This window comes from Pseudophryne corroboree, chromosome 9, assembly GCF_028390025.1.
Source record: "Pseudophryne corroboree isolate aPseCor3 chromosome 9, aPseCor3.hap2, whole genome shotgun sequence".
In the NCBI taxonomy this organism is placed as follows: Eukaryota; Metazoa; Chordata; class Amphibia; order Anura; family Myobatrachidae; genus Pseudophryne; species Pseudophryne corroboree.
In genome coordinates this window covers 420321010-420348842 of record NC_086452.1, presented here as the reverse complement: position 1 = coordinate 420348842, position 27833 = coordinate 420321010, and the positions used below count along the sequence as shown (strand labels likewise).

The 27833-nt window shown below is 44.8% G+C and overlaps 1 protein-coding gene across 1 annotated transcript in view; it reads left to right on the top strand.

The window, feature by feature from the left end:
• The window catches only part of SUCLG2 (succinate-CoA ligase GDP-forming subunit beta), a 475764-nt gene that overhangs the window by 420060 nt on the left and 27871 nt on the right, over window positions 1-27833 (top strand). The window contains exon 10 of the mRNA XM_063940931.1: window positions 9190-9310. Coding sequence (XP_063797001.1) covers window positions 9190-9310 — 121 coding nt within the window. The remainder of the gene's footprint in view (window positions 1-9189; window positions 9311-27833) is intronic.

Genomic DNA, 27833 nt, shown 5'->3' with positions numbered 1-27833 from the left:
AGCCTGGAGGTGCAGTGCTGGGTTGGCATGGTCGGATTCCCTGACTGGAAATATTGATATCCTAGATAAGGATAGTATATTATTGCCTATAGAGCATTTAAAAGATGCATTTCTATATATGCATGATGCACAGCGGAATAATTGCCGACTGGCATCAAGTATAAGTGCGTTGTCCAATTCTACCAGTAAAATGGTCAGGTGATGCGGATTCCAAACGTCATTTGGAAGTATTGCCTTTGAAAGGGGACATTTGGGGTCGGTCTTTTAGACCTGGTGGCCACGGCAACAGCTGGGAAATCCACGTTTGTACCCCAGGTCACCTCTCAAAATAAGACGCCGTATTATCAGGCGCAGTCCTTTGTTGGCAAGCGGACAAAAGGTTCCTCTTTTCTGCTCGTGACAGAGGGAGAGGAAAAAGGCTGCAGAGATCAGCCAGTTCCCAGGAACAGAAACCCTTTCCAGCCTCTGCCAAGCCCTCAGTATGACGCTAGGGCTTTACAAGCTCAGGCACGGTGGGGGCCCGTTCTCAATGAATTTCAGTGCACAGTGGGCTCACTCGCAAGTAGACCCCTGGATCCTTCAGGTAATATCTCAGGGGTACATATTGGAATTCGAGACGTCTCCCCCTCGCCGTTTCCAAAAGTCGACTTTACCGACGTCTCCCTCTGACAGGGAGGCAGTTTTGGAAGCCATTCACAAGCTGTATTCCCAGCAGGTGATAATCAAGGTACCCCTCCTGCAACAGGGAACGGGGTATTATTCCACACTATTGTGGTACCGAAGCCAGACGGCTCGGTGAGACCGATTCTAAAATCTTTGAACACTTACATACAGAGGTTCAAATTCAAGATTGAGTCACTCAGAGCAGTGATTGCGAACCTGGAAGAAGGGGACTACATGATGTCTCGGGACATCAAGGATGCTTACCTTCATGTCAAAATTTACCCTTCTCACCAAGGGTACCTCAGGTTTATGGTACAGAACTGTCACTATCAGTTCAGACGCTGCCGTAGGGATGGTCCACGGCACCCCGTGTCTTTACCAAGGTAATGGCCGAAATGATGATGTCCCTTCGAAGGAAGGGAATTTTAGTTATCCCTTACTTGGACGATTCCCTGATAAGGGTAAGATCCAGGGAACAGTTGGAGGTCGGTGTAGCACTATCTCAGATAGTGTTGCGGCAGCACGATTGGATTCTCAATATTCCAAAATCGCAGCTGGTTCCGTCGACGTGTCTTCTGTTCCTAGGGATGATCCTGGACACAGTCCAGAAAAAGGTGTTTCTCCCGGAGGAGAAAGCCAGGGAGTTATCCGAGCTAGTCAGGAACCTCCTCAAACCGAGCCAAGTCTCAGTGCATCAATGCACAAGGGTTCTGGGTAAAATGGGGGCTTCCTACGAAGCAATCCCATTCGGCAGATTCCACGCAAGAACTTTCCAGTGGGACCTGCTGGACAAATGGTCCGGGTCGCATCTTCAGATGCATCAGCGGATAACCCTGTCACCAAGGACAAGGGTGTCCCTCCTGTGGTGGTTGCAAAGTGCTCATCTTCTAGAGGGCCGCAGATTCGGCATTCAGGACTGGGTCCTGGTAACCACGGATGCCAGCCTGCGAGGCTGGGGAGCAGTCACACAGGGAAGGAATATCCAGGACTTATGGTCAAGCCTGGAGACATCACTTCACATAAATATCCTGAAGCTAAGGGACATTTACAATGCTCTAAGCTTAGCAAGACCTTTGCTTCAAGGATAGCCGGTGTTGATCCAGTCGGACAACATCACGGCAGTCACCCACGTAAACAGACAGGGTGGCACAAGAAGCAGAAGGGCAATGACAGAAGCTGCAAGGATTCTTCGCTGGGCGGAAAATCATGGGATAGCACTGTCAGCAGTATTCATTCCGGGAGTGGACAACTGGGAAGCAGACTTCCCCAGCACGACCTCCACCCGGGGAGAGTGGGGACTTCACCCAGAAGTCTTCCACAGGATTATAAACCGTTGGGAAAAACTCGACAGGTATTGCGCCAGGTCCAGGGACCCTCAGGCAATAGCTGTAGACGCTCTGGTAACACCGTGGGTGTACCAGTCAGGGTATGTGTTTCCTCCTCTGCCTCTCATACCCAAGGTACTGAGATTGATAAGATGGTGAGGAGTAAGCACTATATTCGTGGCTCCGGATTGGCCAAGAAGGACTTGGTAACCGGAACTTCAAGAGATGCTCACGGAGGATCCGTGGCCTCTACCTCTAAGAAGGGACCTGCTCCAGCAAGGACCCTGTCTGTTCCAAGACTTACCGCGGCTGCGTTGACGGCATGGCGGTTGAACGCCGGATCCTGAAGGAAAAAGGGCATTCCGGATGAAGTCATCCCTATCCTGATCAAAGCCAGGAAGGATGTAACCGCAAAAACATTATCACCGCAATTGGCGAAAATATGTTGCGTGGTGCGAGGCCAGTAAGGCCCGACGGTGGAAATTCGACTGGGTCGATTCCTACATTTCCTGCAAACAGGAGTGTCTATGGGCCTGAAATTGGGGTCCATTAAGGTTCAAATTTCGGCCCTGTCAATTTTCTTCCAAAAAGAACTAGCTTCAGTCCCTGAAGTTCAGACGTTTGTAAAAGGGGTACTGCATATACAGCCTCCTTTTGTGCCTCCAGTGGCACTTGGGATCTCAATGTAGTTTTTTTTTTTTGGATTCCAAAAGTCACATTGGTTTGAACCACTTAAATCTGTGGAGTTAAAATATCTCACATGGAAAGTGGTCATGCTGTTGGCCCTGGCCTGGGCCAGGCGCGTGTCAGAATTGGCGGCTTTATCCTGTAAAAGCCCTTATCTGATTTTCCATTCGGACAGGGCGGAATTGAGGACTCGTCCTCAATTTCTCCCTAAGGTGTTTTCGGCATTTCACTTAAACCAACCTATTGTGGTGCCTGCGGCTACTAGGGACTTGGAGGATTCCAAGTTGCTGGACGTAGTCAGGGCCCTGAAAATATATGTCTCCAGGACGGCTGGAGTCAGAAAATCTGACTCGCTGTTTATCCTGTATGCACCCAACAAGCTGGGTGCTCCTGCTTCTAAGCAGACGATTGCTCGTTGGATTTGTAGTACAATTCAGCTTGCACATTCTGTGGCAGGCCTGCCACAGCCAAAATCTGTAAAAGCCCATTCCACACGGAAAGTGGTCTCATCTTGGGCGGCTGCCCGAGGGGTCTCGGCTTTACAACTTTGCCGAGCAGCTACTTGGTCAGGGGCAAACACGTTTGCTAAATTCTACAAATTTGATACCCTGGCTGAGGAGGACCTGGAGTTCTCTCATTCGGTGCTGCAGAGTCATCCGCACTCTCCCGCCCGTTTGGGAGCTTTGGTATAATCCCCATGGTCCTTTCGGAGTCCCCAGCATCCACTAGGACGTTAGAGAAAATAAGAATTTACTTACCGATAATTCTATTTCTCATAGTCCGTAGTGGATGCTGGGCGCCCATCCCAAGTGCGGATTGTCTGCATTACTTGTACATAGTTATTGTTACAAAAATCGGGTTATTGTTGTTGTGAGCCATCTTTTCAGAGGCTCCTTCTGTTATCATGCTGTTAACTGGGTTCAGATCACAAGTTGTACGGTGTGATTGGTGTGGCTGGTAATGAGTCTTACCCGGGATTCAAAATCCTTCCTTATTGTGTACGCTCGTCCGGGCACAGTATCCTAACTGAGGCTTGGAGGAGGGTCATAGGGGGAGGAGCCAGTGCACACCAGCTAGTCCTAAAGCTTTTACTTTGTGCCCAGTCTCCTGCGGAGCCGCTATTCCCCATGGTCCTTTCGGAGTCCCCAGCATCCACTACGGACTATGAGAAATAGAATTATCGGTAAGTAAATTCTTATTTTTCAAGGCTCTAATTAAAATATATAAATATGCACAACAGTAAGCCTATGGTCACGTACTCAAAAAAGTTAGTCTCCTAAAAATAGGGGAGCTTGCGCCAGTATATAAAGTGGTTGGATAGAATATGCTGGTGGTCAAAATCCAGAACGCAGCATCCTGATAGTCTGAATCCCGACAGGGTAAGGTAAGTATACTTACCTTCCCCCCAATGGCACCCTAACCTTCCCTCCCCGCAGCCTAAACCTAACCCTTCCTCACACGCAGCCTTACCCTCCCCGATGACTCCTGAACCTAACCCCCTTCCCCGCAGCCTAACCCTCTGAGAGTGTGCCTAACCCCTCCCCCTTCTGGCCGGATCCTGTCTTAAAGTGCTGTTCTTATAAAGTTATTAGAATTCATTTTACATGGCTAAAAAGATGGCTTAAAAAAAACACACATATGTATAAACGACCCAATTTATTTCTTATGTTTACTATATAAAGCCACTCTTTGATAAAACTCCCTAAACAGCGAAACACGTCAGGGAAGCTAACAAGGTGGCCTTGCTGAACTAACCAGAAGTCCTGTTGGTTCACATTGCCGCTATAAAGCCTGCAGAAGTGCAGACTTGCAAGTAAAGAGCGTCACTTTGAATAAAGCTGCACACTTTTGATATCATACGGCACACCGCATACTGATAAAAGCTGTACATCGTAGCAGCTTGTCAGCCTGTGCAGAAAGGTGTCAGCTGACTTTCTATTAAGACTGTGCACCGTTATTGTGGACAAAGATTACTAAAGATCATCTCCACACCTGCATCAATTTGCATTATAAGGAGTAACATCAGCAGAGTTACTTACCTGTTGGAGTAAGGAGATTGACATTAAATCCACTTACCTGAGTGAAAAATGACAACACTGTATAATCTAGTAAAGAAGTCTATATCAGGTTCAGCACTGATATACAGTGCATCCGGAAATTATTCACAGCGCTTCCATTTTTCCACATTTTGTTATGTTATAGCCTTATTCTAAACTGGAATAAATTCATTTTTAACCTCAAAATTCTACACACAATACCCCATAATGACAACATTTATTAAAAATAAAAAAACGAAAAAATCACATGTACATAAGTATTCACAGCCTTTGTTCAATACTTTGTTGATGCACTTTTGGCAGCAATTACAGCCTCAAGTATTTTGAATATGATACCACAAGCTTGGCACACCTGTCTTTGGGCAGTTTCGCCCATTCCTCTTTGCAGCACCTCTCAAGCTCCATCAGGTTGGATGGGAAGCGTCGGTGCACAGCCATTTTCAAATCTCTCCAGAAATGTTCAGTCGGATTCAAGTCTGGGCTCTGGCTGGGCCACTCAAGGACATTCACAGAGTTGTCCTGAAGCCACTCCTTTGATATCTTGGCTGTGTGCTTAGCTTGGCTGTGTGCTTAGCTTGGCTGTGTGATAGCTTGGCTGTGTGCGTACATTGCTGCATCCATCTTTCCCTCTATCCTGACTAGTCTCCCAGTTCCTGCTGCTGGAAAACATCCCCACAGCATGATGCTGCCACCACCATGCTTCACTGATGGGATGGTATTTGCCTGGTGATGAGCAGTACCTGGTTTCCTCCAAACATGACGCCTGGCATTCACGCCAAAGAGTTCAATCTTTGTCTCATCAGACCAGATAATTTTGTTTCTCATGGTCTGAGATTCATTCAGGTGCATTTTGGCAAACTCCAGGCAGGCTGCCATGTGATTTTTACTAAGGCGTGGCTTCTGTCTGGCTACTCTACCATACAGGCCTGATTGGTGGATTGATGCAGAGATGGTTGTCCTTCTGGAAGGTTCTCCTCTCTCCTCAGGGAAATGCTGTAGCTCTGACAGAGTGACCATTGGGTTCTTGGTCACCTCCCTGACTAGAGCCCTTCTCCCCGATCACTCAGTTTAGACGGCCGGCCAGCTCTAGGAAGAGTCCTGGTGGTTCCGAACTTCTTCCGTTTGCGGATGATGGAGGCCACTGTGCTTATTGGGACCTTCAAAGAAGCATGTATTTTTCTGTTCCCTGCCCCAGATTTGTGCCTCAAGAAACAGGATGCACCTGAGCTCAATTTTGAGCTTCATGGCAAAGGCTGTGAATACTTATATACATGTGATTTACTAGTTTTTTTTATTTTGAATAAATTAGCAAAAATCTAAAAAAAAAAATTTTTTCACGTTGTCATTATGGAGTATTGTGTGTACAATTTTGAGGGAAAAAATGAATTTATTCCATCTTGGATTAAGGCTGTAACATAACAAAATGTGGAAAAAGTGCAGCACTATACTTTCCAGATGCACTGTATATTCAACTACCTGCAGCTATTTTTAAAATCACAGTCGGACTGTGAACTAACAACGGAGTCTTTTAATTGTCACATTGAGTTTGGAAGATTCACTTATGTTTTTTCAACCCTTACCTCTGAAATCAGTAAATTATTTTACATATGTTTTATTGTTTTTCAACTGCAGTCTGTTCCATTTCTGTACCAGGCTGTTGGATAAGATATTCATCACCAATTGTTGTCAACCAGTATACGTCTTAGTAAATCCAAAATAATTTCAACTGGTTGCATACCCTGTGTATTCTCAAAGGTTGTAAATGCTCTTAGTTCCTCTATACACAGCTCGTGGGGCATAATGGTGTATAGTGAGCCTACTTCAGTGGCTCCCAACCATGACCCTCAGGGATAGAATTGCCCACTTGTGATTTTTCACTTTCAGAGGTCATATCTGAATGATAAGTAAGGATTTTTAAACACATGACTGCCCTATGCTATCAGTAATGTGCACTATGGGCAGTAATAGTGATTTACACGCCAAGATAATTGGATGGAGACAACAGTGGTGTAGTTTTATGTGTCCTTCATTGCTGCAGTCACGCCAAACAGCCCCTCTCGGTGCGCCAATTCCCGTGCGACTGTTAGCATTTGGCCTCTTTTTTTATGCCTTCTTTGCCAAAATGCGTCTTGGTCACAACACGATGCAGCTAGAACGCACCAGGAGACTGTTCTGATTAAATTAATATTCAACACTACTATATCTGTGTACGAGTGAGTCTCTGAACCTGCATACAAAGTGCTACAGTGCAGCAACCGCAGCCTTTTTCTATCCCAAGCTCCTTTGTGCACCATATACAGACTCAAGCACACACAGATGTGCAAGTGTCATCTACAAAATATTTCAGCACAGTTGCAACTAAGACGCATTTTTAGGAAAAAAAGGCAACCAACGCTAGCAGAGTTCATGGGACCTGGCGGCTCCCTCTCAGTAGGCATGGCGTGCTGCATGGCATATTGAGGCGTGATGTATGAGGAAATGTCTGTATATTATGGTTCATACTGAATAATCTAATTTCAAACAGTCGCTAATTTGTGATCTTTCCAACCACTGCACACAGCGTCATCCAAGGTAACGAATTTAGGGGTCTATTTATAGGTAATGCAGGAGGTATCACTGACCTCTTCAGCTTACCTAGCATCCTACATGTGGAACGCCATCCCCATACACTAATATGAGAATCTACAGTCACAAAACTTCATAAGCAAAGTTTGCAGAGTTTGGTTGTGGGACCCGATGCATATTCAGATTCCTGTGGGAAGGAATTCCAAAGTGCGAAGAGGGATCCGTTCAGATCTCCCTGCTTGTGCCCGCTTTCTCCATGTGCATATGTGAAATTGTGTCACTACTGTACTTATTATTGGCGAAAGTGTTCATGGTCTATTTACATAAATCTTTCATCTATTGTCCTCAGCTGCAATACAATACAGAGAACAATACAGCAGGGGATTAAGTCCAACTGGCCAGTCTCAGTTTATCCTATTAAAGGCCAAGATAAACATGGACCCAACTTTGTGTGTGTGTGTGTATGTATATATATATATATATATATAATATACAAACAAAGTTCAGCACTCACCATAGCAAGCTCACTTATCCTCACAACATCAATAAATAAATGATGGGGGTCTAGTTAGTGAATTGGCCAATGCACGGAAGCCTGCAAACCGCTCGCCAAGGTACCCCACCTTCATGCAGGTCCTACACTATCACAAAGTCTCAAAAATTAAAACCTGGCAACTGTATCACACACAATATAACTGCACACATGCCCACTAGGTTTAACGTGTATCTGTCAAACATCTTATGGCTTTTAAAGGTACACTGGTCACCTGACTCTGGCTGATAAATTACTAAGGAGCAGCTGACACAGGTTTACAACAAATGAGATTACACAGGGGTGCATGAAAAGGCCTGTGACCACGGTTAATAAGAGTTAACCAAAGATTAACCCCACAATATACAAACAAATCTAGAAAACCACAGCACTCGCCACCCCAGAAGCGGGGTGCAGTGTCTGCACTCACCACTCATAGGGTGGGGAGCATGCAGCCCATGGCCACCAACCCAAATACATACAAACAGAAAGTTCAGCACTCACCATAGCAAGCTCACTTATCCTCACAACATCAATAAATAAATGATGGGGGTTTAGTTAGTGAATTGGCCAAGGTGGGGTACCTTGGCGAGCGGTTTGCAGGCTTCCGTGCATTGGCCAATTCACTAACTAAACCCCCATCATTTATTTATTGATGTTGTGAGGATAAGTGAGCTTGCTATGGTGAGTGCTGAACTTTCTGTTTGTATGTATTTGGGTTGGTGGCCATGGGCTGCATGCACCCCACCCTATGAGTGGTGAGTGCAGACACTGCACCCCGCTTCTGGGGTGGCGAGTGCTGTGGTTTTCTAGATTTGTTTGTGTATATGTATATATGTATATATATATATATATATATATATATATATATATAAATAGAGAGAGAGAGAGACCAGAATGAACTCCGGACTTACGTTTGTCCTGCTCAGGTGCCTTCCCTCAGAACTTTGCGTCACTGCTTCATATGATCCATATAGTGGGCGGCACTCAAAGACTTTGCAAACGAATAGGTGAACAAGCCCCGCAGGGCAAACTTTTAATGTAACGTTTCTGGGTATTCTCCCCTTGGTCTGAGGAAGGGGAGAATACCCCGATACGTTACATTAAAAGTTTGCCCTGCGGAGCTTGTTCACCTATTCGTTTGCAAAGTCTTTGAGTGCCGCCCACTATGTGGATCATATATATATATATATATATATATATAGTTTGTTTATTTTTTGTTAATTTAGTACTTACAATGATAGTGAAGGGAGCTACTGTATAAGTTAGTGGAAAATATGAAGTCTGATGAACCAATGCCATTGGCCAAAGTTTGGTGAATTACATTGACTGATGAAGTTCTAATCTTCTCTGCTTTCAGGTTGAAGCAATCCTCGTTAATATTTTTGGCGGAATAGTAAATTGTGCTATTATAGCTAATGGCATAACGAAGGCTTGCCGAGAGCTGGAACTTAAGGTGCCACTGGTGGTCCGGCTTGAAGGTAAGAATTTGGTGGAGAAAGTATAGTTAGGTCTTTTGTATTTATTATTGTTTACATATATCGCTCCATTTATTTATTAGCAGATATTTATATAGCACACACATATCACGCTCCACTTTGCAGAGAAATCATATTAGCATGTTTTTCCCCTGACCCATGCGAACGGGATGGTATCGGGAGCCCCGCGCTTGGGCTGCCGGCAGTCAGAATAACGACAGCAGCATCCCGACGCTTAGGATCCTTATACCTAGTAGGTGAGTATACTATCCCTAATCTCTAAACCCCCTAACCCTCCTATTCCCCAGCCTGACCCTATACCTCCACAGTGGTGTCTAACCTTTCCTGGTGGTGCCTAACCCAAATCACCCGTTCCCATAGCCTAAACCTAACCCTACCTCCCCGGCAGCCTAACCCTAACCCTCCCTGGGGCTGCCTAACCCTAAGTCCCCATCCCCGCAGCCTAACCCTAACCTTCCTCACCCCCCTGGCAGCCTAATCGTAAGCATTCTTCTGCAGCCTAAACCTAACCCCCCCGATGATTTATGCTAGTACCCACTGTTTACTAATTATGTACTCTATTGCAAATACATTATTATTATTATTATTATTATTATTATTATTATTATGTTGAGGTCTTGGTTTTGGGTAAAACATCCCTTTAATTTCTGGATTTTTTCCACCTGTCATTTGGACCTCACAAGCCGATACAGAATGTGTTCTTGGCTATAATATCTGTTCAATTTGTCCTCATCTCAGCAAAGAGGAACGTGTCCTTCTTTTCCGCATCCCAAAGGCAAATGTGTGTCTAGATTTCATGTCTTTCTTCCCCAGCCCGTTTGTAGTGTGAGAGAGAGGGAAACGTGTACTGTGAAGTCTTTCAGGGTTTCTCTAAACATCAGTAGTTTTACTATGTAATTACCCTGTTTAAAAAGAACATTAATTTGCTGTCACAAAGCTATCAAAATATGTCAGCCAAACAGAGCACAAAATTATTCCTCAACGCATGCTTGTAAAATTCTCTAAGTATATGTTTCTGCCAGATCAAAGAGAATATCTAGTATGATTTCACATTAAACACTACAGGAGCTTTAGTAAACATACTATTCTTACCGTTCTATGTCTACCACACACTAGGTGAAATATGTTGTATTATTTTTGGTTGTTTATTTGTTTTTAGGGTAGTCTTCTGAGGATCATTTCCCTTTATTAAGCCTTCCATTCGGATGAGGAGCGCTGTAGCTTTGTATCATTTCCTCCAGGAGTGCAGTTTGTATATTAGCGGTTTGGTTAGTTTATGTGCCTCCATTGCGGCCGCCGCTGCAGGCAAATGGGTTTATGGAGACGGCTTTAGGAAACTGAGCCGCTTCAGTGCAAAATATGAAAATGTTGTTCCCGTGTTCCCCCATCTTGGCAGTATAGGGAGATCCGGTCTGGATCCCAGCTGGTGAAATACAGATTCCGTAATCCTGGCAGTGATCAGAATGTCGGTGCTGGCACCATGGTTTAGGCTGTGCGGGGAGGGCTAGACTGCGGGCAAGGGGTGTTAGGTTTTAGTCACTCCCAAAGGAGGGTTATTGTTAGGGTTAGGCTGAGCAGGGGGGTGGGGAGTTCGGTTAAAGCACCACCGGGGGGGAGGGGGGTTCGGTTTAGGCTGCAGTAAGGGAGGTTCAGGGGGCGAGGTGTAGAATGCTCAGGTTTCTAAAAGGCGGGATGCCGCGGTCTGTATTCTGACCGCTGGTATCCCGTCTGCCGGCATTTCAGCCCCAACCCAGTGTAGGTAGTCAGTACACCAGGCTTAGGCGCAAGCTGTTGAAGAATGGTATGCACAATATCGATGCCAATCCAGGCAAGCTAATAAGAGGTTTTCAATTGTAGAGTGCATTAAATTATTATTCTAATTCACTTTTATTTTTAGGGCACCTCCAGGTGTCCACAGTGGAGTACAGTGATAAGAGCACGAGTACATAAATGCATAAGATAACCATATTCACAATAAAAAACAAAAACAGTGAAAGGGTAAAGGAAGCAGAGGGTAGCATAGAGAGACGCTTTAGGGCTGGTAGAAGCAAGCAACGATGGGTTGCACAGGGGGTGAATTAAGCGAACAGCACTCTGGGGTTGGGTACGGGATCCTGACAGTCTGGATGCAGACGTTCAGAATATCAACAGCTGCATGCCAACTGTCATAATATCGACACTTATCTGTAAGAAGAACCTAAGCCTACTCCTTACCCTCCCCCTAACCCTCTCCTCCCGCAACGTAACCCTTCCCCTAATGCCCAAACCCTAACAGCCCCCCCCCCACACACACACACACAATCTCCAATCCTCCCTTCCTGCAGCCTTACACTCCTCTCCTGCAGGCTAACCATAACCTCTTCCCCACAGCCTATCCCTCCCCGCAGCCTAACCCTTCCCTTCCACACCCTAACCCTTCCCCTAATGCCAAACCCTAACATCCTCCCACACACACAAATACACACACAATCTCTAATCCTCCCTTCCTGCAGCCTTGCACTCCCGTCCTGCAGGCTAACCCTAACCTCTCCCCTGCAGCCTAACCCTCCCCTCCCACACCCTAACCCTTCCCCTAATACCAAACCCTAACATCTCGCGCCCCCTCCCCACCCCCCCCTCCCCACAATCTCTAATCCTACCTTCCTGCAGCCTTACACTCCCGTCCTGCAGGCTAACCCTACTCCTTACCCTCCCCCTAACCCCCACTCCCCACAGCCTAACCCTCCTCTCCCGCACTCTAACCCTTCCCCTAATGCCAAACCCTAACATCCCCCCACACACACACACAATCTCTAATCCTCCCTTCCTGCAGCCTTACACTCCCGTCCTGCAGGCTAACCCTACTCCTTACCCTCCCCCTAACCCCCACTCCCCACAGCCTAACCCTCCTCTCCCACACCCTAACCCTTCCCCTAATGCCAAACCCTAACACCCCCCCCACACACACACACACGCACACACAATCTCTAATCCTCCCTTCCTGCAGCCTTACACTCCCGTCCTGCAGGCTAACCCTAACCTCTCCCCTGCAGCCTAACCCTCCCCTCCCACACCCTAACCCTACCCCTAATACCAAACCCTAACATCTCGCGCCCCCTCCCCACAATCTCTAATCCTCCCTTCCTGCAGCCTTACACTCCCGTCCTGCAGGCTAACCCTACTCCTTACCCTCCCCCTAACCCCCACAGCCTAACCCTCCTCTCCCGCACTCTAACCCTTCCCCTAATGCCAAACCCTAACATCCCCCCACACACACACACACACATACAATTTCTAATCCTCCCTTCCTGCAGCCTTACACTCCCATCCTGCAGGCTAGCCCTGACCTCTCCCGTGCAGCCTAACCCTAACCTCTCCCCCGCAGCCTAACCCTAACCTCTCCCCCGCAGCTCACCCTCAGCCACATACTTATGTTCGGTATTCAGACTTTCAGCGTTCCGGCAACTAAATTCTGACAGACGTCTGGATACAGCTGCCAGTATTTTAACCGCCGGCATTTATATGTTGGGATGCCTTCTGTGAGCCCTGTACTCACTGAGTGGGCATACAGACAGGGTCAGAGTCACGGGTGGGAAAAATGGAGATAAGGGAACAGGGACAGTCCTAGGGCGAGAGAACAGAGATAGCAGGCTCACAGAAGGCATATGGACCAGCTGTAGTATTTTTATTTTATGAAATAATGTCATTGTACTTACACCAGCCAAGTAGTGAGACAAGCAAAATGACTGAAGTCACAATGAGGCATAATCAGGGCAAATTGTATTCGGTCCGGGCCAGTGGAGACTTGGGCGTACACATATGAAGGACTGAACAACATATTATTCCACCCTGCATTTACACTGCACTGGGTCACTAGCAATATCTTCTGTCACTGATGACCCGCTGGAGTGTGCAATCGTGTGTACACACTATACAATGTGGACGATTTATCATTACGAAACGGCAAATCATTCTGACATCATGAAGGCGTGTACCCAGCTTGTATCAATATTCTCTACCACATTTATATTGGTTCCGGTATGAATGGTCGACCATGTTATGGTCGACAGTCATTAGGTCGACCACTACTGGTCGACATTGACATGGTCGACATGGACACATGGTCAACACATAAAAGGTCGACATATGAAAAGGTCGACATGAGTTTTTTTTACTTTTTTTTTGTCGTTTTTTGCGTAAAGTGACTGGGAACCCCAATTAGTGCACCTCGTCCCCTCGCATGGCTCGCTTCGCTCGCCATGCTTCGGGCATGGTGCCTTCGCTCCGCTACCGCTTCGCTCGGCACACTTTTCCGTTCCAATCGTAGTCCATGTGGATCGTAAAGTATGGAAAAGTTCCCCAAAAGAAAAAAAAGTTAAAAAACTCATGTCGACCTTTTCATGTGTCGACCTTTCATGTGTCGACCATGTGTCCATGTCGACCATGTCAATGTCGACCAATAGTGGTCGACCTAATGACTGTCGACCATAACATGGTCGACCATGTGAACGGATACCATTTATATTACACATGCATACTGTAAAACGACTGAAAGTAAAGATTTACTCTCTGTACGATGATAAGTGTGTTCAAAACAAAACCCTCACCCAAACGCTATAGGAGGACATCTCTGTGTGTACTCACAAAACCGCCTACCGGGTAAGTTTTCTTGCTCACATTTGCATAGAATGCTGCTGGTATTAGGCAGGAGATAGTAATAAACAAAATACTAGGGATATAAAAAGGAAAAAGAAGAAATAATTTAAAAGGAAGCCTCTGCGGAATAAGCAGCGAGCACAGTACACAGGTATTTTATGTACCGTTGCGTCAGAAAATGCTAATTTCTGGTGACAGGTGCAGTGTTAGCAGTGCTGGTGGCAGACAAAAGTTTAAACAGAATGTTCCAAATGTAAACACAATTTAAATTCTGCAGATGATGCAAAAATGAGTTGAAACGGTAAAAAACAAAATGTAAGTATTGATGTTTTTAAAATGCTGGTTACACATTATTTACTACTATTAGACAATAGGAACCTTATCGTACAGTAGTTCAAATGTTTTATTTATTTTTATTTATGTATTGTGTGTGGGGGGTAATTATGTTTATAGAACCTACGTGACCCAGTTTGTTGTGGCTTGTTTCTCTTTGACTGTAAGTTGCTTTCATCACGTCTAGGCACCAAGTATTTGGGTGCTTGACTACCCCCCTTAGATCAGGTCTCTGATACCATGCATGGCATTTTTCAGTCTTCAAGTCTTAAAGCTGCCTTCCACACTTCATGTGACTATTCTCTCCATCAAGGACTAACTAATACACCAAGACGCATTTTCTACCTGCAAACAAAAAGAAAAATTCAGATATGCATAGTTTTACTTGTGCCTACAACGTTTAATTGTGCACATCAATGTCACGGTACTTGCACATGACTGCAGAATATTTTACTGTACCTAAATAAGGCCGGGTACGCATCAGAATGATGTGTTCCCAGCCGATCCGACGTGCAAAGGGATCCTGCATCGTGCAGTGCATACACACTAGCACGATGCAGGGGGTGGCGGCGCGATGAATAAGTGCAATGCTGCATTCGGCAACATGGCTTCGTGCAAGATATCTTCTGGTTGGCCATGCAGCACGGCCAACCAGAAGATGCTGCATGTGACCCGTGGGAGCGAGCAGTCGCGGGTACACACTGAACAATCCGTCCGGCCGATATGATGCTCTGATTTGGACATAAACGCCATATCATGCCGAGATTGTTCTAGTGTGTACCCACCCTAACACTTTACGACCACACCTTCTATGAATCTAAACATTAATAGTAATGTCTTCAAATGCTGCTTGGCTTATTCTTAGAATTATTTTTGAAGGTGCAACATGTGTATCAATAACAATGGGGTCCGGCACCTCTTCCTGCTTACAGACGGGCTTTATCCTTCTAGGTACACAATGTTTGTGTGCCCTCCTTTAAAAAGTTTAACACCTCACTAAAAACTCCTTCTCCAACCACACCAATGGATTTAAATAATCCCATCCCACAAAAAGGCTTTTTTATTATGCAAATTTAGAATTGGCAACTCCTGCCATTAGAATTGTAAATCTTTGCATCCTAATAATGCCACTATTTTAACTTATAAACCCATTATCATACCTCTAAAGCCACCTGCAAATCAGTAAATACCCTTATTGCCATTACTGACCTAAGTGAGATGTGTCTAAAGCCCCATACACACTAGGCGATTTTGTGAACAATATCGCTCAGAAAGGGCTTTCTGAGCGATTATTGTTCACAATATCACCAAAGGTGGACACTCACTATCGTTAAAGATGCGCACTTCCACCCGTCGTTAATGACCCCCTCACTCGTCCAGACTTGTACGGACGAGGGAGGTCCTCGTTAACGACAGCCATGCTGCACATGCAGCATGGCCGTCGTCGTCCCCGCCGTCGCTGCCTCTCCCGGCCGCCTCGTCAAGTGTGCATGCACTTGCCGATGCTGGGTCCCCACCGCCGCCGATATCGGCGCCGGCGGGGATCGGGTAGTATGTATGGGGCTTTACTTACTTCACTGGCTAACTCTGAGCTTTTCTTTTTTTTTTTTTTTTGCAATTCGGTAATCCATAGCTGTGCAAATATATTCAAATGTTGCTGCTGCTGTGATTTGTATTAAGACATCCACTGGAGGCGTCTCAGATCCACTTGTGTACAAAGCTGGACCATTGGACGCACATTGGTGGTCATTCCGAGTTGTTAGCTTGGTAATTTTCTTCGTATCACTGCGATTTTCAGCTAATTGCGCATGCGCAATGTTCGCACTGCGACTGCGCCAAGTAAATTTGCTATGAAGATTGGTATTTTACTCACGGCATTACAAGGTTTTTTTCTTCGTTCTGGAGATCGGAGAGTGATTGACAGGAAGTGGGTGTTTCTGGGCGGAAACTGGCCGTTTTATGGGAGTGAGTGAAAAAACGCTACCGTTTCAGGGAAAAACGCGGGAGTGGCTGGAGAAATGGAGGAGTGTCTGGGCGAACGCTGGGTGTGTTTGTGACGTCAAACCAGGAACGACAAGCACTGAACTGATTGCACTGGAAGAGCAAGTCTCGAGCTACTCAGAAACTGCACAGAGAAGTCTTTTCGCAATATTGCGAATCTTTCGTTTGCAATTTTGATAAGCTAGGCGGCGGCAAGCTTGATAAGTAGGCGGCGGCTTAGCGTGTGCAAAGCTGCTAAAAGCAGCTCGCGAGCGAACAACTCGGAATGACCACCATTGGTCGATAACCATTAGAGTAGTGTTTTTCAACCACTGTGCCGTGGCACACAAGTGTACCCTGAGCAGTCTCCAGGTGTGCCGCCATAGAAGCAGAGCCAGGCCTGTCAGTGTTTTGCTCCTACTGAGGCCCTGGAACGATCAATACTGGTGGGTTTAGTGGTTGCAGAGCCAGTTCTAATTTTGGGCCCAGGCAGTGTTGGGCTCTTCTGGCTTTCTAGATGTGGCTCAGGTGTTACCTATGGAGAAGCTGTGACATGACATCCTAGGACACGCAACTGCACCATGCATCACCATTATATTTGAATGTGCCTTGGCAATATTTAAATCTTGTTCAGTGTGCCGCAAGTTGTAAAAGGTTGAAAATCTCTGCATTAGAGTGTCCCTGTGGTCACGCAACATGGCCGCTGGAAATAAAACACTGGATCTATGAAGTCGTATGGGATCGCAGTGGCAAGCTGGGACACGCCCCCAAAATGGTTGCATCATTCCAGCGTTTGGGTCACCACTCCCCCATTACCTCCCACAAATGCTCCGACTCATTTTGTAAATTCCATCGTGGCGCATGTGCAGTGGAAAAAAATCGCTCGACTGCAATACAACATTGACATTGTGTCCGAATCAACTTCTCTGATCTGATGTTCTCCCGAGGGTTAGTGAAGTACTTACACATATGTGACCATGAGATGCTTTATCTGTAGTGGGGAGACTTCCCCCAGTTGTAGTGTACTTTAGTTTTCTTACAACTTTTCTATTTTGTAGCCCAAGGCTGCTGTCTTCAAGCAGCCAACAGTCGAGGCACAACAAAGGAGGCATTTGTAACCTCAGTAACGTATCTGTGACTTCTGTAACGCTGGTGTAAAACGCCGATGTTTTCATTGGGAGATTTGTGGACATCAGCTGCATTTTATAGCTTCAGGAATGGGTGTGGTATAGAAGATCTAGACTGTCTAGATAGACACTCATTAGGTCGACCCCATATGGTGCACATGAATTAGGTTGACTGAGTCAAAAGGTCGATAGTTAAAAAGGCAGACAGTGCATAAGATTGACAGGGCCAAAATGTCGACATGATAATGGTCGACACATCGATTTTATTGGGGGGGGGTTGTATGTTTAACCATATCTTAGCGCAATCAGTGGAAATGTGTACCCTTCCAGCCTCGCTTCGCTTTCCACGTTTCGGGCAAGGTTACTATTCCCAATCGTAGTCTACGTGAAAAAATAATCCAAGCAAAAGTTGGAAAAAAAGGAAAAAAAACGAAAAATTTCGACCATTTGTGTGTCGATTACTGTACCTGTCGACCTTTTAACCATGTAAACCTTCTGTACCTATCAACGTATTGACTGTCGATATATACATTGGAACCCATAAGGAATATATTGAAAAAATAAAAAATAAATTATCCTTTCCTGTTTACTGACAAAAACAGCCAAACACTTCTATTATGTGACCTAGTGCTGTGATACATGGATCATGATGGATTTTTTTTTATCACAGCAGGGTTTTTTTTCCCACATACAAGTTTTTACAATAGCTATAAACGTATTAAAATACTTTTTTGTTTAAAGCCTTGAATCAAAACAGTAATTTGGGAATTGCAGCCACTGATCCACTGGTATTTTGGTGGAGAACAGCGCAGCTCAAAGATAAGAAAAAAAAAAGAGTGATGAAAAAATCTGAAGAAAGCGAGTATAGTGCACTGTATCTTTCAGAAAGATAGACTATACTCACTGTCTTCAGGTTTATATCTTTTCACCTTACTCTATTCACTAGACATAAAGTCAGCTATTGATACTGACTTTTCTTTTTCTTCTTCTTATATTTGTTTTTCCTCTTCTCTCTCTTTTTTTCTTATGCTTGAGCTGCGCTGTACTCCACCAAAATATTTGCTACTGCATATAGGGTTGGGAAACCCTTCCGATACAGCGACACCATTCCTTCTTTCTTTTTTTCCTATTTTTCTTTTTTCTTCTTTCTTCATTTTTCTCTTACTTTTTTCAAATACTGTACATACATAATTTCCTCTTTCTTAGGTGAAGCGCAGTAATATTTTTATATTAACTGATCCACTGATGAATAATTGCTCAATCCCCTTGTTTTAATTCTGCTTAATTTACAATTAAGGGAGAAACTCTGTTGTTTTTACGGGCTCCTGACGGAGCTGTTCAGTTGCTTTCCAGGTCGGGTGGCCATTATTTCTGCTCACACCCTCCTGAGTGGGCAAGCAGAAATGCGCAAAATATCATGCTTTTGGGCGCTCAATACTTTAGATGGGTTTGGGTGCATTTGGTTCCAACAATCGCAATAAGTAATGGATGTTCAATCAGGTGCACGTTAAACAAATGAACTCTCCCCCTAGGAGTCTATTTGGTTACTTATCTTGCAAGCTTTCCATAGCACACATTTTTAGTTTCTTTAATATTACCTAAGGTCCATTGTGGCCGGGTGAATAGGGATGTTGGTGATCAACAATTTTTAAATCGTTGCTCGGTTTCTTGGTGGAATTGTGGTCTGGACCAGTGGTTCCCAAACCTTTTTGAATCACAGCGACCTACAGTATCGGAATTTTTTTCACGGCAATAAGTTTCTTATTAGGAAATGTAGAAAATAATATTCAATTATGTAAATTATGTTTATATGTCATCCTTAGGGTCAATTATGTGGTGAGGAACAAGATTTGCTTCTGTTTGTCCCCATATTTTATTATTGGCAGCCACAAGCACTAGTTTTGCCTATTATATTAACACGGCACACAGTTTGAGAACCACTTCTCTGGGCTATGACTGGTCTCCTCTAGAGCATTTAATTTTTTTTTTGTATGTGTATATTTAAGCCACTACATTGTGGCTTTTGCTGCATGTTTTGCGTCATTTGTCCTGCTGGAATATAGGGCTCCTATCTCTTAGGTCCCCTTCTTCCAAGATTTTCCTATACCTTACTGCATCCATTCTTTACGTACTTTGGCAAGTGTTCCAGTCTGATGCAGCATCATAATAGGGAACTTGTTCTTGGCGTGAGGTGCAACCTGGTGTTGAGGTCCAAAAGTTTTATCTTGGTCCCATCAGACCACAGAAGCTCTCTCCGCATAGTATGTGGACCTCTAGGTGGAATTTCATGTTCCGTCTTCCCATATATAGTGCAAATTGTGAAGTGTCCTGGCTATTGTCGTCCCACTTATAATTCATCTGCCACAGGCACCTTATTGGTGTTATGTAATAAAGTTTTTTTGTGGCTGTTCTTTGAAAAATTGTTCGATCTTTATTATAGCTCAAAATGCACTAACCAGCTGACAGATGGATTTTCATTTTCAGATTAATTAAAAAGTGAAATGCATTAATTGTTTGAAACCTGAAGCTTATATCACCAAATGTATGTTGCTAAAATGAGAGACTATTTATGTAACCAGTTCTGGTCTGCTTTTTAATGTGTAAGAAAAAAGCTTTAGGGCTGTATTTACTAAGCAGCGATTTAGCATTTTCTGTGGCTTTCCAGTATTTCACCAGCGAGATTCTATCGCGCTGATTTACTAAGGCCCAAGATGCCGGAAACCGCCTATTAGTAACATTTAGAATACAATAGAACATTGAAGCACTATTAATGTTTTTTGCCATGAGAAGTATAAATGGAATCAGTATGATTTTCCGGCGGGCAGGATGTCGGCTGTCCATATCCCGACAGCGACATCCCGTCCGCCTGAATGCCAGCAGCGGGGCGAGCACAAAGAGTCTCCTTGTGGGCTCGCTGCGCTTGCCGCAGGATCCATTCCCACTCTGTGGGTATCTTGGACACCCACGAGTGGGAATAGTCCTGTTTTGCTGGGTTTCCTGCTGGCGGCATTGTCGGCTGTCAGGATTCCGGCGTCGGTATCTTGTCCTCCGGCAAATTGAACCCATCCCGTATAAATACCCCATATTTACCAAGCTGAGAGTGTAAGAGAGAAATCGCAATACACTTATAATGGCGGTGATCATTATGTATACAATAAGGAGGCATAAATCACTGATAATTTATGGTCGGATTCTATTTTATCAATATGTTAGTGGGAAAAATATTGTTTCATTTTATTTAAAAAAAAAACATTTTTATTAATTATAATAAAGGGACATTATTGATTGTTAACTGGTATTTTAAAATATTTTTATTATGGGTTATTTTCTGGCTATATGAGGTAGCGAGGCCACAGAGCCTATATGATGCTAGTTGGGTGTTTGTGAGGAGGGTGTGGAGGATCAGCAGCAGTGGTAATGATCTTGGCAGAGCTATAATACACTGGAAAAGGCTAGTGAACACTATTTAAGTATTGCAGTTTATAAATAATTGCTATGGGAGACTGCTAGAGATGTGCCCTGTATGACCCGAACCTGTGAACTTGTTACCTTCCTTTCACTGCACCACACCATAGTCATCAAGGTCTCTGGCTGCTTGGAGGTCTTGGTGCTACAAGTGTCAGTATGTTTTAGATGGAATCTTCATGCTACAGGCAAAATTGAAGGGGTCGTTCTTATGCTACGGGTGACTGGCAAATGGTGTAAAGGGTAATCTGCGCATACGACTGGCAGAAAAGGCTTTCAGTGCAACAATCTCATTTGGTGGGCGGGAATTTCGATAAATGGAACTGGCAGCTGTATCTTTGCAGTATGTGGTTTCCAGTGATGGGGGTATATCTCTGCAATGTGTGGTTTCCAGTGATGGGGGTATATCTCTGCAATGTGTGGTTTCCAGTGATGGGGGTATATCTCTGCAATGTGTGGTTTCCAGTGATGGGGGTATATCTCTGCAATGTGTGGTTTCCAGTGATGGGGGTATATCTCTGCAATGTGTGGTTTCCAGTGATGGGGGTATATCTCTGCAATGTGTGGTTTCCAGTGTTGGTGTATATCTCTGCAGTGTGTGGTTTCCAGTGTTGGGTGTATATCTCTGCAATGTGTGGTTTCCAGTGTTGGGTATATCTCTGCAATGTGTGGTTTCCAGTGTTGGGTATATCTCTGCAGTGTGTGGTTTCCAGTGTTGGGTATATCTCTGCAGTGTGTGGTTTCCAGTGTTGGGTGTATATCTCTGCAATGTGTGGTTTCCAGTGTTGGGTGTATATCTCTGCAATGTGTGGTTTCCAGTGTTGCTGTATATCTCTGCAGTATGTGGTTTCCAGTGCTGGGTGTATATCTCTGCAGTGTGTGGGTTCCAGTGTTGGGTGTATATCTCTGCAATGTGTGGTTTCCAGTGTTGCTGTATATCTCTGCAGCATGTGGTTTGCAGTGTTGGGTGTATATCTCTGCAGTATGTGGTTTCCAGTGCTGGGTGTATATCTCTGCAATGTGTGGTTTCCAGTGTTGGGTGTATATCTCTGCAATGTGTGGTTTCCAGTGTTGGGTGTATATCTCTGCAATGTGTGGTTTCCAGTGTTGGTGTATATCTCTGCAGTATGTGATTTCCAGTGTTGGGTGTATATCTCTACAATGTGTGGTTTCCAGTGTTGGGTGTATATCTCTGCAGTGTGTGGTTTCAATTGTTAGGTGTGTATCACTGCAGTGTGTGGTTTCTAGTGTTGGGAGTACATCTCTGCAGTGTGTGGTTTCAAGTGTTGGGTGTATATCTCTGCAATGTGTGGTTTCCAGTGTTGCTGTATATCTCTGCAGTGTGTGGTTTCCAGTGATGGGGGTATATCTCTGCAGTGTGTGGTTTCCAGTGTTGGTGTATATCTCTGCAGTGTGTGGTTTCCAGTGATGGGAGTATATCTCTGCAGTGTGTGGTTTCCAGTGTTGGGTATATCTCTGCAATGTGTGGTTTCCAGTGTTGGGTATATCTCTGCAGTGTGTGGTTTCCAGTGTTGGGTATATCTCTGCAATGTGTGGTTTCCAGTGTTGGGTGTATATCTCTGCAATGTGTGGTTTCCAGTGATGGGGGTATATCTCTGCAATGTGTGGTTTCCAGTGATGGGGGTATATCTCTGCAATGTGTGGTTTCCAGTGATGGGGGTATATCTCTGCAATGTGTGGTTTCCAGTGATGGGGGTATATCTCTGCAATGTGTGGTTTCCAGTGTTGGTGTATATCTCTGCAGTGTGTGGTTTCCAGTGTTGGGTGTATATCTCTGCAATGTGTGGTTTCCAGTGTTGGGTATATCTCTGCAATGTGTGGTTTCCAGTGTTGGGTATATCTCTGCAGTGTGTGGTTTCCAGTGTTGGGTATATCTCTGCAGTGTGTGGTTTCCAGTGTTGGGTGTATATCTCTGCAATGTGTGGTTTCCAGTGTTGGGTGTATATCTCTGCAATGTGTGGTTTCCAGTGTTGCTGTATATCTCTGCAGTATGTGGTTTCCAGTGCTGGGTGTATATCTCTGCAGTGTGTGGGTTCCAGTGTTGGGTGTATATCTCTGCAATGTGTGGTTTCCAGTGTTGCTGTATATCTCTGCAGCATGTGGTTTGCAGTGTTGGGTGTATATCTCTGCAGTATGTGGTTTCCAGTGCTGGGTGTATATCTCTGCAATGTGTGGTTTCCAGTGTTGGGTGTATATCTCTGCAATGTGTGGTTTCCAGTGTTGGGTGTATATCTCTGCAATGTGTGGTTTCCAGTGTTGGTGTATATCTCTGCAGTATGTGATTTCCAGTGTTGGGTGTATATCTCTACAATGTGTGGTTTCCAGTGTTGGGTGTATATCTCTGCAGTGTGTGGTTTCAATTGTTAGGTGTGTATCACTGCAGTGTGTGGTTTCTAGTGTTGGGAGTACATCTCTGCAGTGTGTGGTTTCAAGTGTTGGGTGTATATCTCTGCAATGTGTGGTTTCCAGTGTTGCTGTATATCTCTGCAGTGTGTGGTTTCCAGTGATGGGGGTATATCTCTGCAGTGTGTGGTTTCCAGTGTTGGTGTATATCTCTGCAGTGTGTGGTTTCCAGTGTTGGGTGTATATCTCTGCAGTGTGTGGTTTCCAGTGTTGGGTATATCTCTGCAATGTGTGGTTTCCAGTGTTGGGTGTATATCTCTGCAATGTGTGGTTTCCAGTGATGGGGGTATATCTCTGCAATGTGTGGTTTCTAGTGTTGGGTGTATATCTCTGCAATGTGTGGTTTCTAGTGTTGGGTGTATATCTCTGCAATGTGTGGTTTCCAGTGTTGGGTGTATATCTCTACAATGTGTGGTTTCCAGTGTTGGGTGTATATCTCTGCAGTGTGTGGTTTCAATTGTTAGGTGTGTATCACTGCAGTGTGTGGTTTCTAGTGTTGGGAGTACATCTCTGCAGTGTGTGGTTTAAAGTGTTGGGTGTATATCTCTGCAATGTGTGGTTTCCAGTGTTGCTGTATATCTCTGCAGTGTGTGGTTTCCAGTGATGGGGGTATATCTCTGCAGTGTGTGGTTTCCAGTGTTGGTGTATATCTCTGCAGTGTGTGGTTTCCAGTGATGGGAGTATATCTCTGCAGTGTGTGGTTTCCAGTGTTGGGTATATCTCTGCAATGTGTGGTTTCCAGTGTTGGGTATATCTCTGCAGTGTGTGGTTTCCAGTGTTGGGTATATCTCTGCAATGTGTGGTTTCCAGTGTTGGGTGTATATCTCTGCAATGTGTGGTTTCCAGTGATGGGGGTATATCTCTGCAATGTGTGGTTTCCAGTGTTGGGTATATCTCTGCAATGTGTGGTTTCCAGTGATGGGGGTATATCTCTGCAATGTGTGGTTTCCAGTGTTGGGTATATCTCTGCAATGTGTGGTTTCCATTGATGGGGGTATATCTCTGCAATGTGTGGTTTCTAGTGTTGGGTGTATATCTCTGCAATGTGTGGTTTCTAGTGTTGGGTGTATATCTCTGCAATGTGTGGTTTCCAGTGTTGGGTATATCTCTGCAATGTATGGTTTCCAGTGTTGGGTGTATATCTCTGCAATGTGTGGTTTCCAGTGTTGCTGTATATCTCTGCAGTGTGTGGTTTCCAGTGTTGGTGTATATCTCTGCAGTGTGTGGTTTCCAGTGCTGGGTGTATATCTCTGCAATGTGTGGTTTCCAGTGTTGGGTGTATATCTCTGCAATGTGTGGTTTCCAGTGTTGGGTGTATATCTCTGCAATGTGTGGTTTCCAGTGTTGGGTGTATATCTCTGCAATGTGTGGTTTCTAGTGTTGGTGTATATCTCTGCAGTGTGTGGTTTCCAGTGTTGGTGTATATCTCTGCAGTGTGTGGTTTCAATTGTTAGGTGTGTATCACTGCAGTGTGTGGTTTCTAGTGTTGGGAGTACATCTCCGCAGTGTGTGGTTTCAAGTGTTGGGTGTATATCTCTGCAGTGTGTGGTTTCCAGTGATGGGGGTATATCTCTGCAGTGTGTGGTTTCCAGTGTTGGTGTATCTCTCTGCAGTGTGTGGTTTCCAGTGATGGGGGTATATCTCTGCAGTGTGTGGTTTCCAGTGTTGGGTATATCTCTGCAATGTGTGGTTTCCAGTGTTGGGTGTATATCTCTGCAATGTGTGGTTTCCAGTGTTGGGTGTATATCTCTGCAATGTGTGGTTTCCATTGATGGGGGTATATCTCTGCAATGTGTGGTTTCTAGTGTTGGGTGTATATCTCTGCAATGTGTGGTTTCTAGTGTTGGGTGTATATCTCTGCAATGTGTGGTTTCCAGTGTTGGGTATATCTCTGCAATGTGTGGTTTCCAGTGTTGGGTGTATATCTCTGCAATGTGTGGTTTCCAGTGTTGCTGTATATCTCTGCAGTGTGTGGTTTCCAGTGTTGGTATATATCTCTGCAGTATGTGGTTTCCAGTTCTGGGTGTATATCTCTGCAATGTGTGGTTTCCAGTGTTGGGTGTATATCTCTGCAGTGTGTGGTTTCCAGTGTTGGGTGTATATCTCTGCAATGTGTGGTTTCCAGTGTTGGGTGTATATCTCTGCAATGTGTGGTTTCCAGTGTTGGGTATATCTCTGCAGTATGTGGTTTCCAGTGTTGGGTATATCTCTGCAGTATGTGGTTTCCAGTGTTGGTGTATATCTCTGCAGTATGTGATTTCCAGTGTTTGGTGTATATCTCGCAGTATGTGATTTCCAGTGTTGGGTGTATATCTCTGCAATGTGTGATTTCCAGTGTTGGGTGTATATCTCTGCAGTGTGTGGTTTCAATTGTTAGGTGTGTATCACTGCAGTGTGTGGTTTCTAGTGTTGGGAGTACATCTCTGCAGTGTGTGGTTTCCAGTGTTGGGTGTATATTTCTGCAATGTGTGGTTTCAAGTGTTGGGTGTATATCTCTGCAATGTGTGGTTTCCAGTGTTGCTGTATATCTCTGCAGTGTGTGGCTTCCAGTGTCGCTGTATATCTCTGCAGTGTGTGGTTTCCAGTGTTGCTGTATATCTCTGCAGTATGTGGTTTCCAGTGTTGGGTGTATATCTCTGCAGTGTGTGGTTTCCAGTGTTGGGTGTATATTTCTGCAATGTGTGGTTTCAAGTGTTGCGTGTATATCTCTGCAATGTGTGGTTTTCAGTGTTGCTGTATATCTCTGCAGTGTGTGGTTTCCAGTGTCGCTGTATATCTCTGCAGTGTGTGGTTTCCAGTGTTGCTGTATATCTTTGCAGTATGTGGTTTCCAGTGTTGGGTGTATATCTCTGCAGTGTTTGGTTTCAAGTGTTGGGTGTATATCTCTGCAGTGTGTGGTTTCAATTGTTGGGTGTAAATCTCTGCAGTGTTTGGTTTCAAGTCTTGGGTGTATATCTCTGCAGTGTGTGGTTTCCAGTGTCGGTGTATATCTCTGCAGTGTGTGGTTTCCAGTGTTGGTGTATATCTCTGCAGTATGTGATTTCCAGTGTTGGGTGTATATCTCTGCAGTGTTTGGTTTCAAGTGTTGAGTGTATATCTCTGCAGTGTGTGGTTTCCAGTGTTGGGTGTATATCTCTGCAATGTGTGGTTTCCAGTGTTGGGTGTATATCTCTGCAATGTGTGGTTTCCAGTGTTGGGTATATCTCTGCAGTATGTGGTTTCCAGTGTTGGTGTATATCTCTGCAGTATGTGATTTCCAGTGTTGGGTGTATATCTCTGCAGTATGTGATTTCCAGTGTTGGGTGTATATCTCTGCAATGTGTGGTTTCCAGTGTTGGGTGTATATCTCTGCAGTGTGTGGTTTCAATTGTTAGGTGTGTATCACTGCAGTGTGTGGTTTCTAGTGTTGGGAGTATATCTCTGCAGTGTGTGGTTTCCAGTGTTGGGTGTATATTTCTGCAATGTGTGGTTTCAAGTGTTGGGTGTATATCTCTGCAATGTGTGGTTTCCAGTGTTGCTGTATATCTCTGCAGTGTGTGGTTTCCAGTGTCGCTGTATATCTCTGCAGTGCGTGGTTTCCAGTGTTGCTGTATATCTCTGCAGTATGTGGTTTCCAGTGTTGGGTGTATATCTCTGCAGTGTGTGGTTTCCAGTGTTGGGTGTATATTTCTGCAATGTGTGGTTTCAAGTGTTGCGTGTATATCTCTGCAATGTGTGGTTTCCAGTGTTGCTGTATATCTCTGCAGTGTGTGGTTTCCAGTGTCGCTGTATATCTCTGCAGTGCGTGGTTTCCAGTGTTGCTGTATATCTCTGCAGTATGTGGTTTCCAGTGTTGGGTGTATATCTCTGCAGTGTGTGGTTTCCAGTGTTGGGTGTATATTTCTGCAATGTGTGGTTTCAAGTGTTGCGTGTATATCTCTGCAATGTGTGGTTTCCAGTGTTGGGTGTATATCTCTGCAGTGTTTGGTTTCAAGTGTTGGGTGTATATCTCTGCAGTGTGTGGTTTCAATTGTTGGGTGTATATCTCTGCAGTGTTTGGTTTCAAGTCTTGGGTGTATATCTCTGCAGTATGTGGTTTCCAGTGTCGGTGTATATCTCTGCAGTGTGTGGTTTCCAGTGTTGGTGTATATCTCTGCAATGTGTGGTTTCAATTGTTGGGTGTATATCTCTGCATTGTTTGGTTTCTAGTGTTGGGTGTATATCTCTGCAGTGTGTGGTTTCCAGTGTTGGTGTATATCTCTGCAGTGTGTGGTTTTCAGTGTTGGTGTATATCTCTGCAGTGTGTGGTTTCAATTGTTGGGTGTATATCTCTGTAGTGTTTGGTTTCAAGTGTTGGGTGTATATCTCTGCAGTGTATGGTTTCCAGTGTTGGGTGTAAATCTCTGCAGTGTGTGGTTTCCAGTGTTTGGTGTAAGTCTCTGCAGTGTGTGATTTCCAGTGTTGGGAGTTATCTCTGCAGTACAGTATTTCGTTTCCAGTGTTGGGTGTATATCTCTGCAGTGTGCGGCTTCCAGTGTTGGGTGTATATCTCAGCAGTGTGC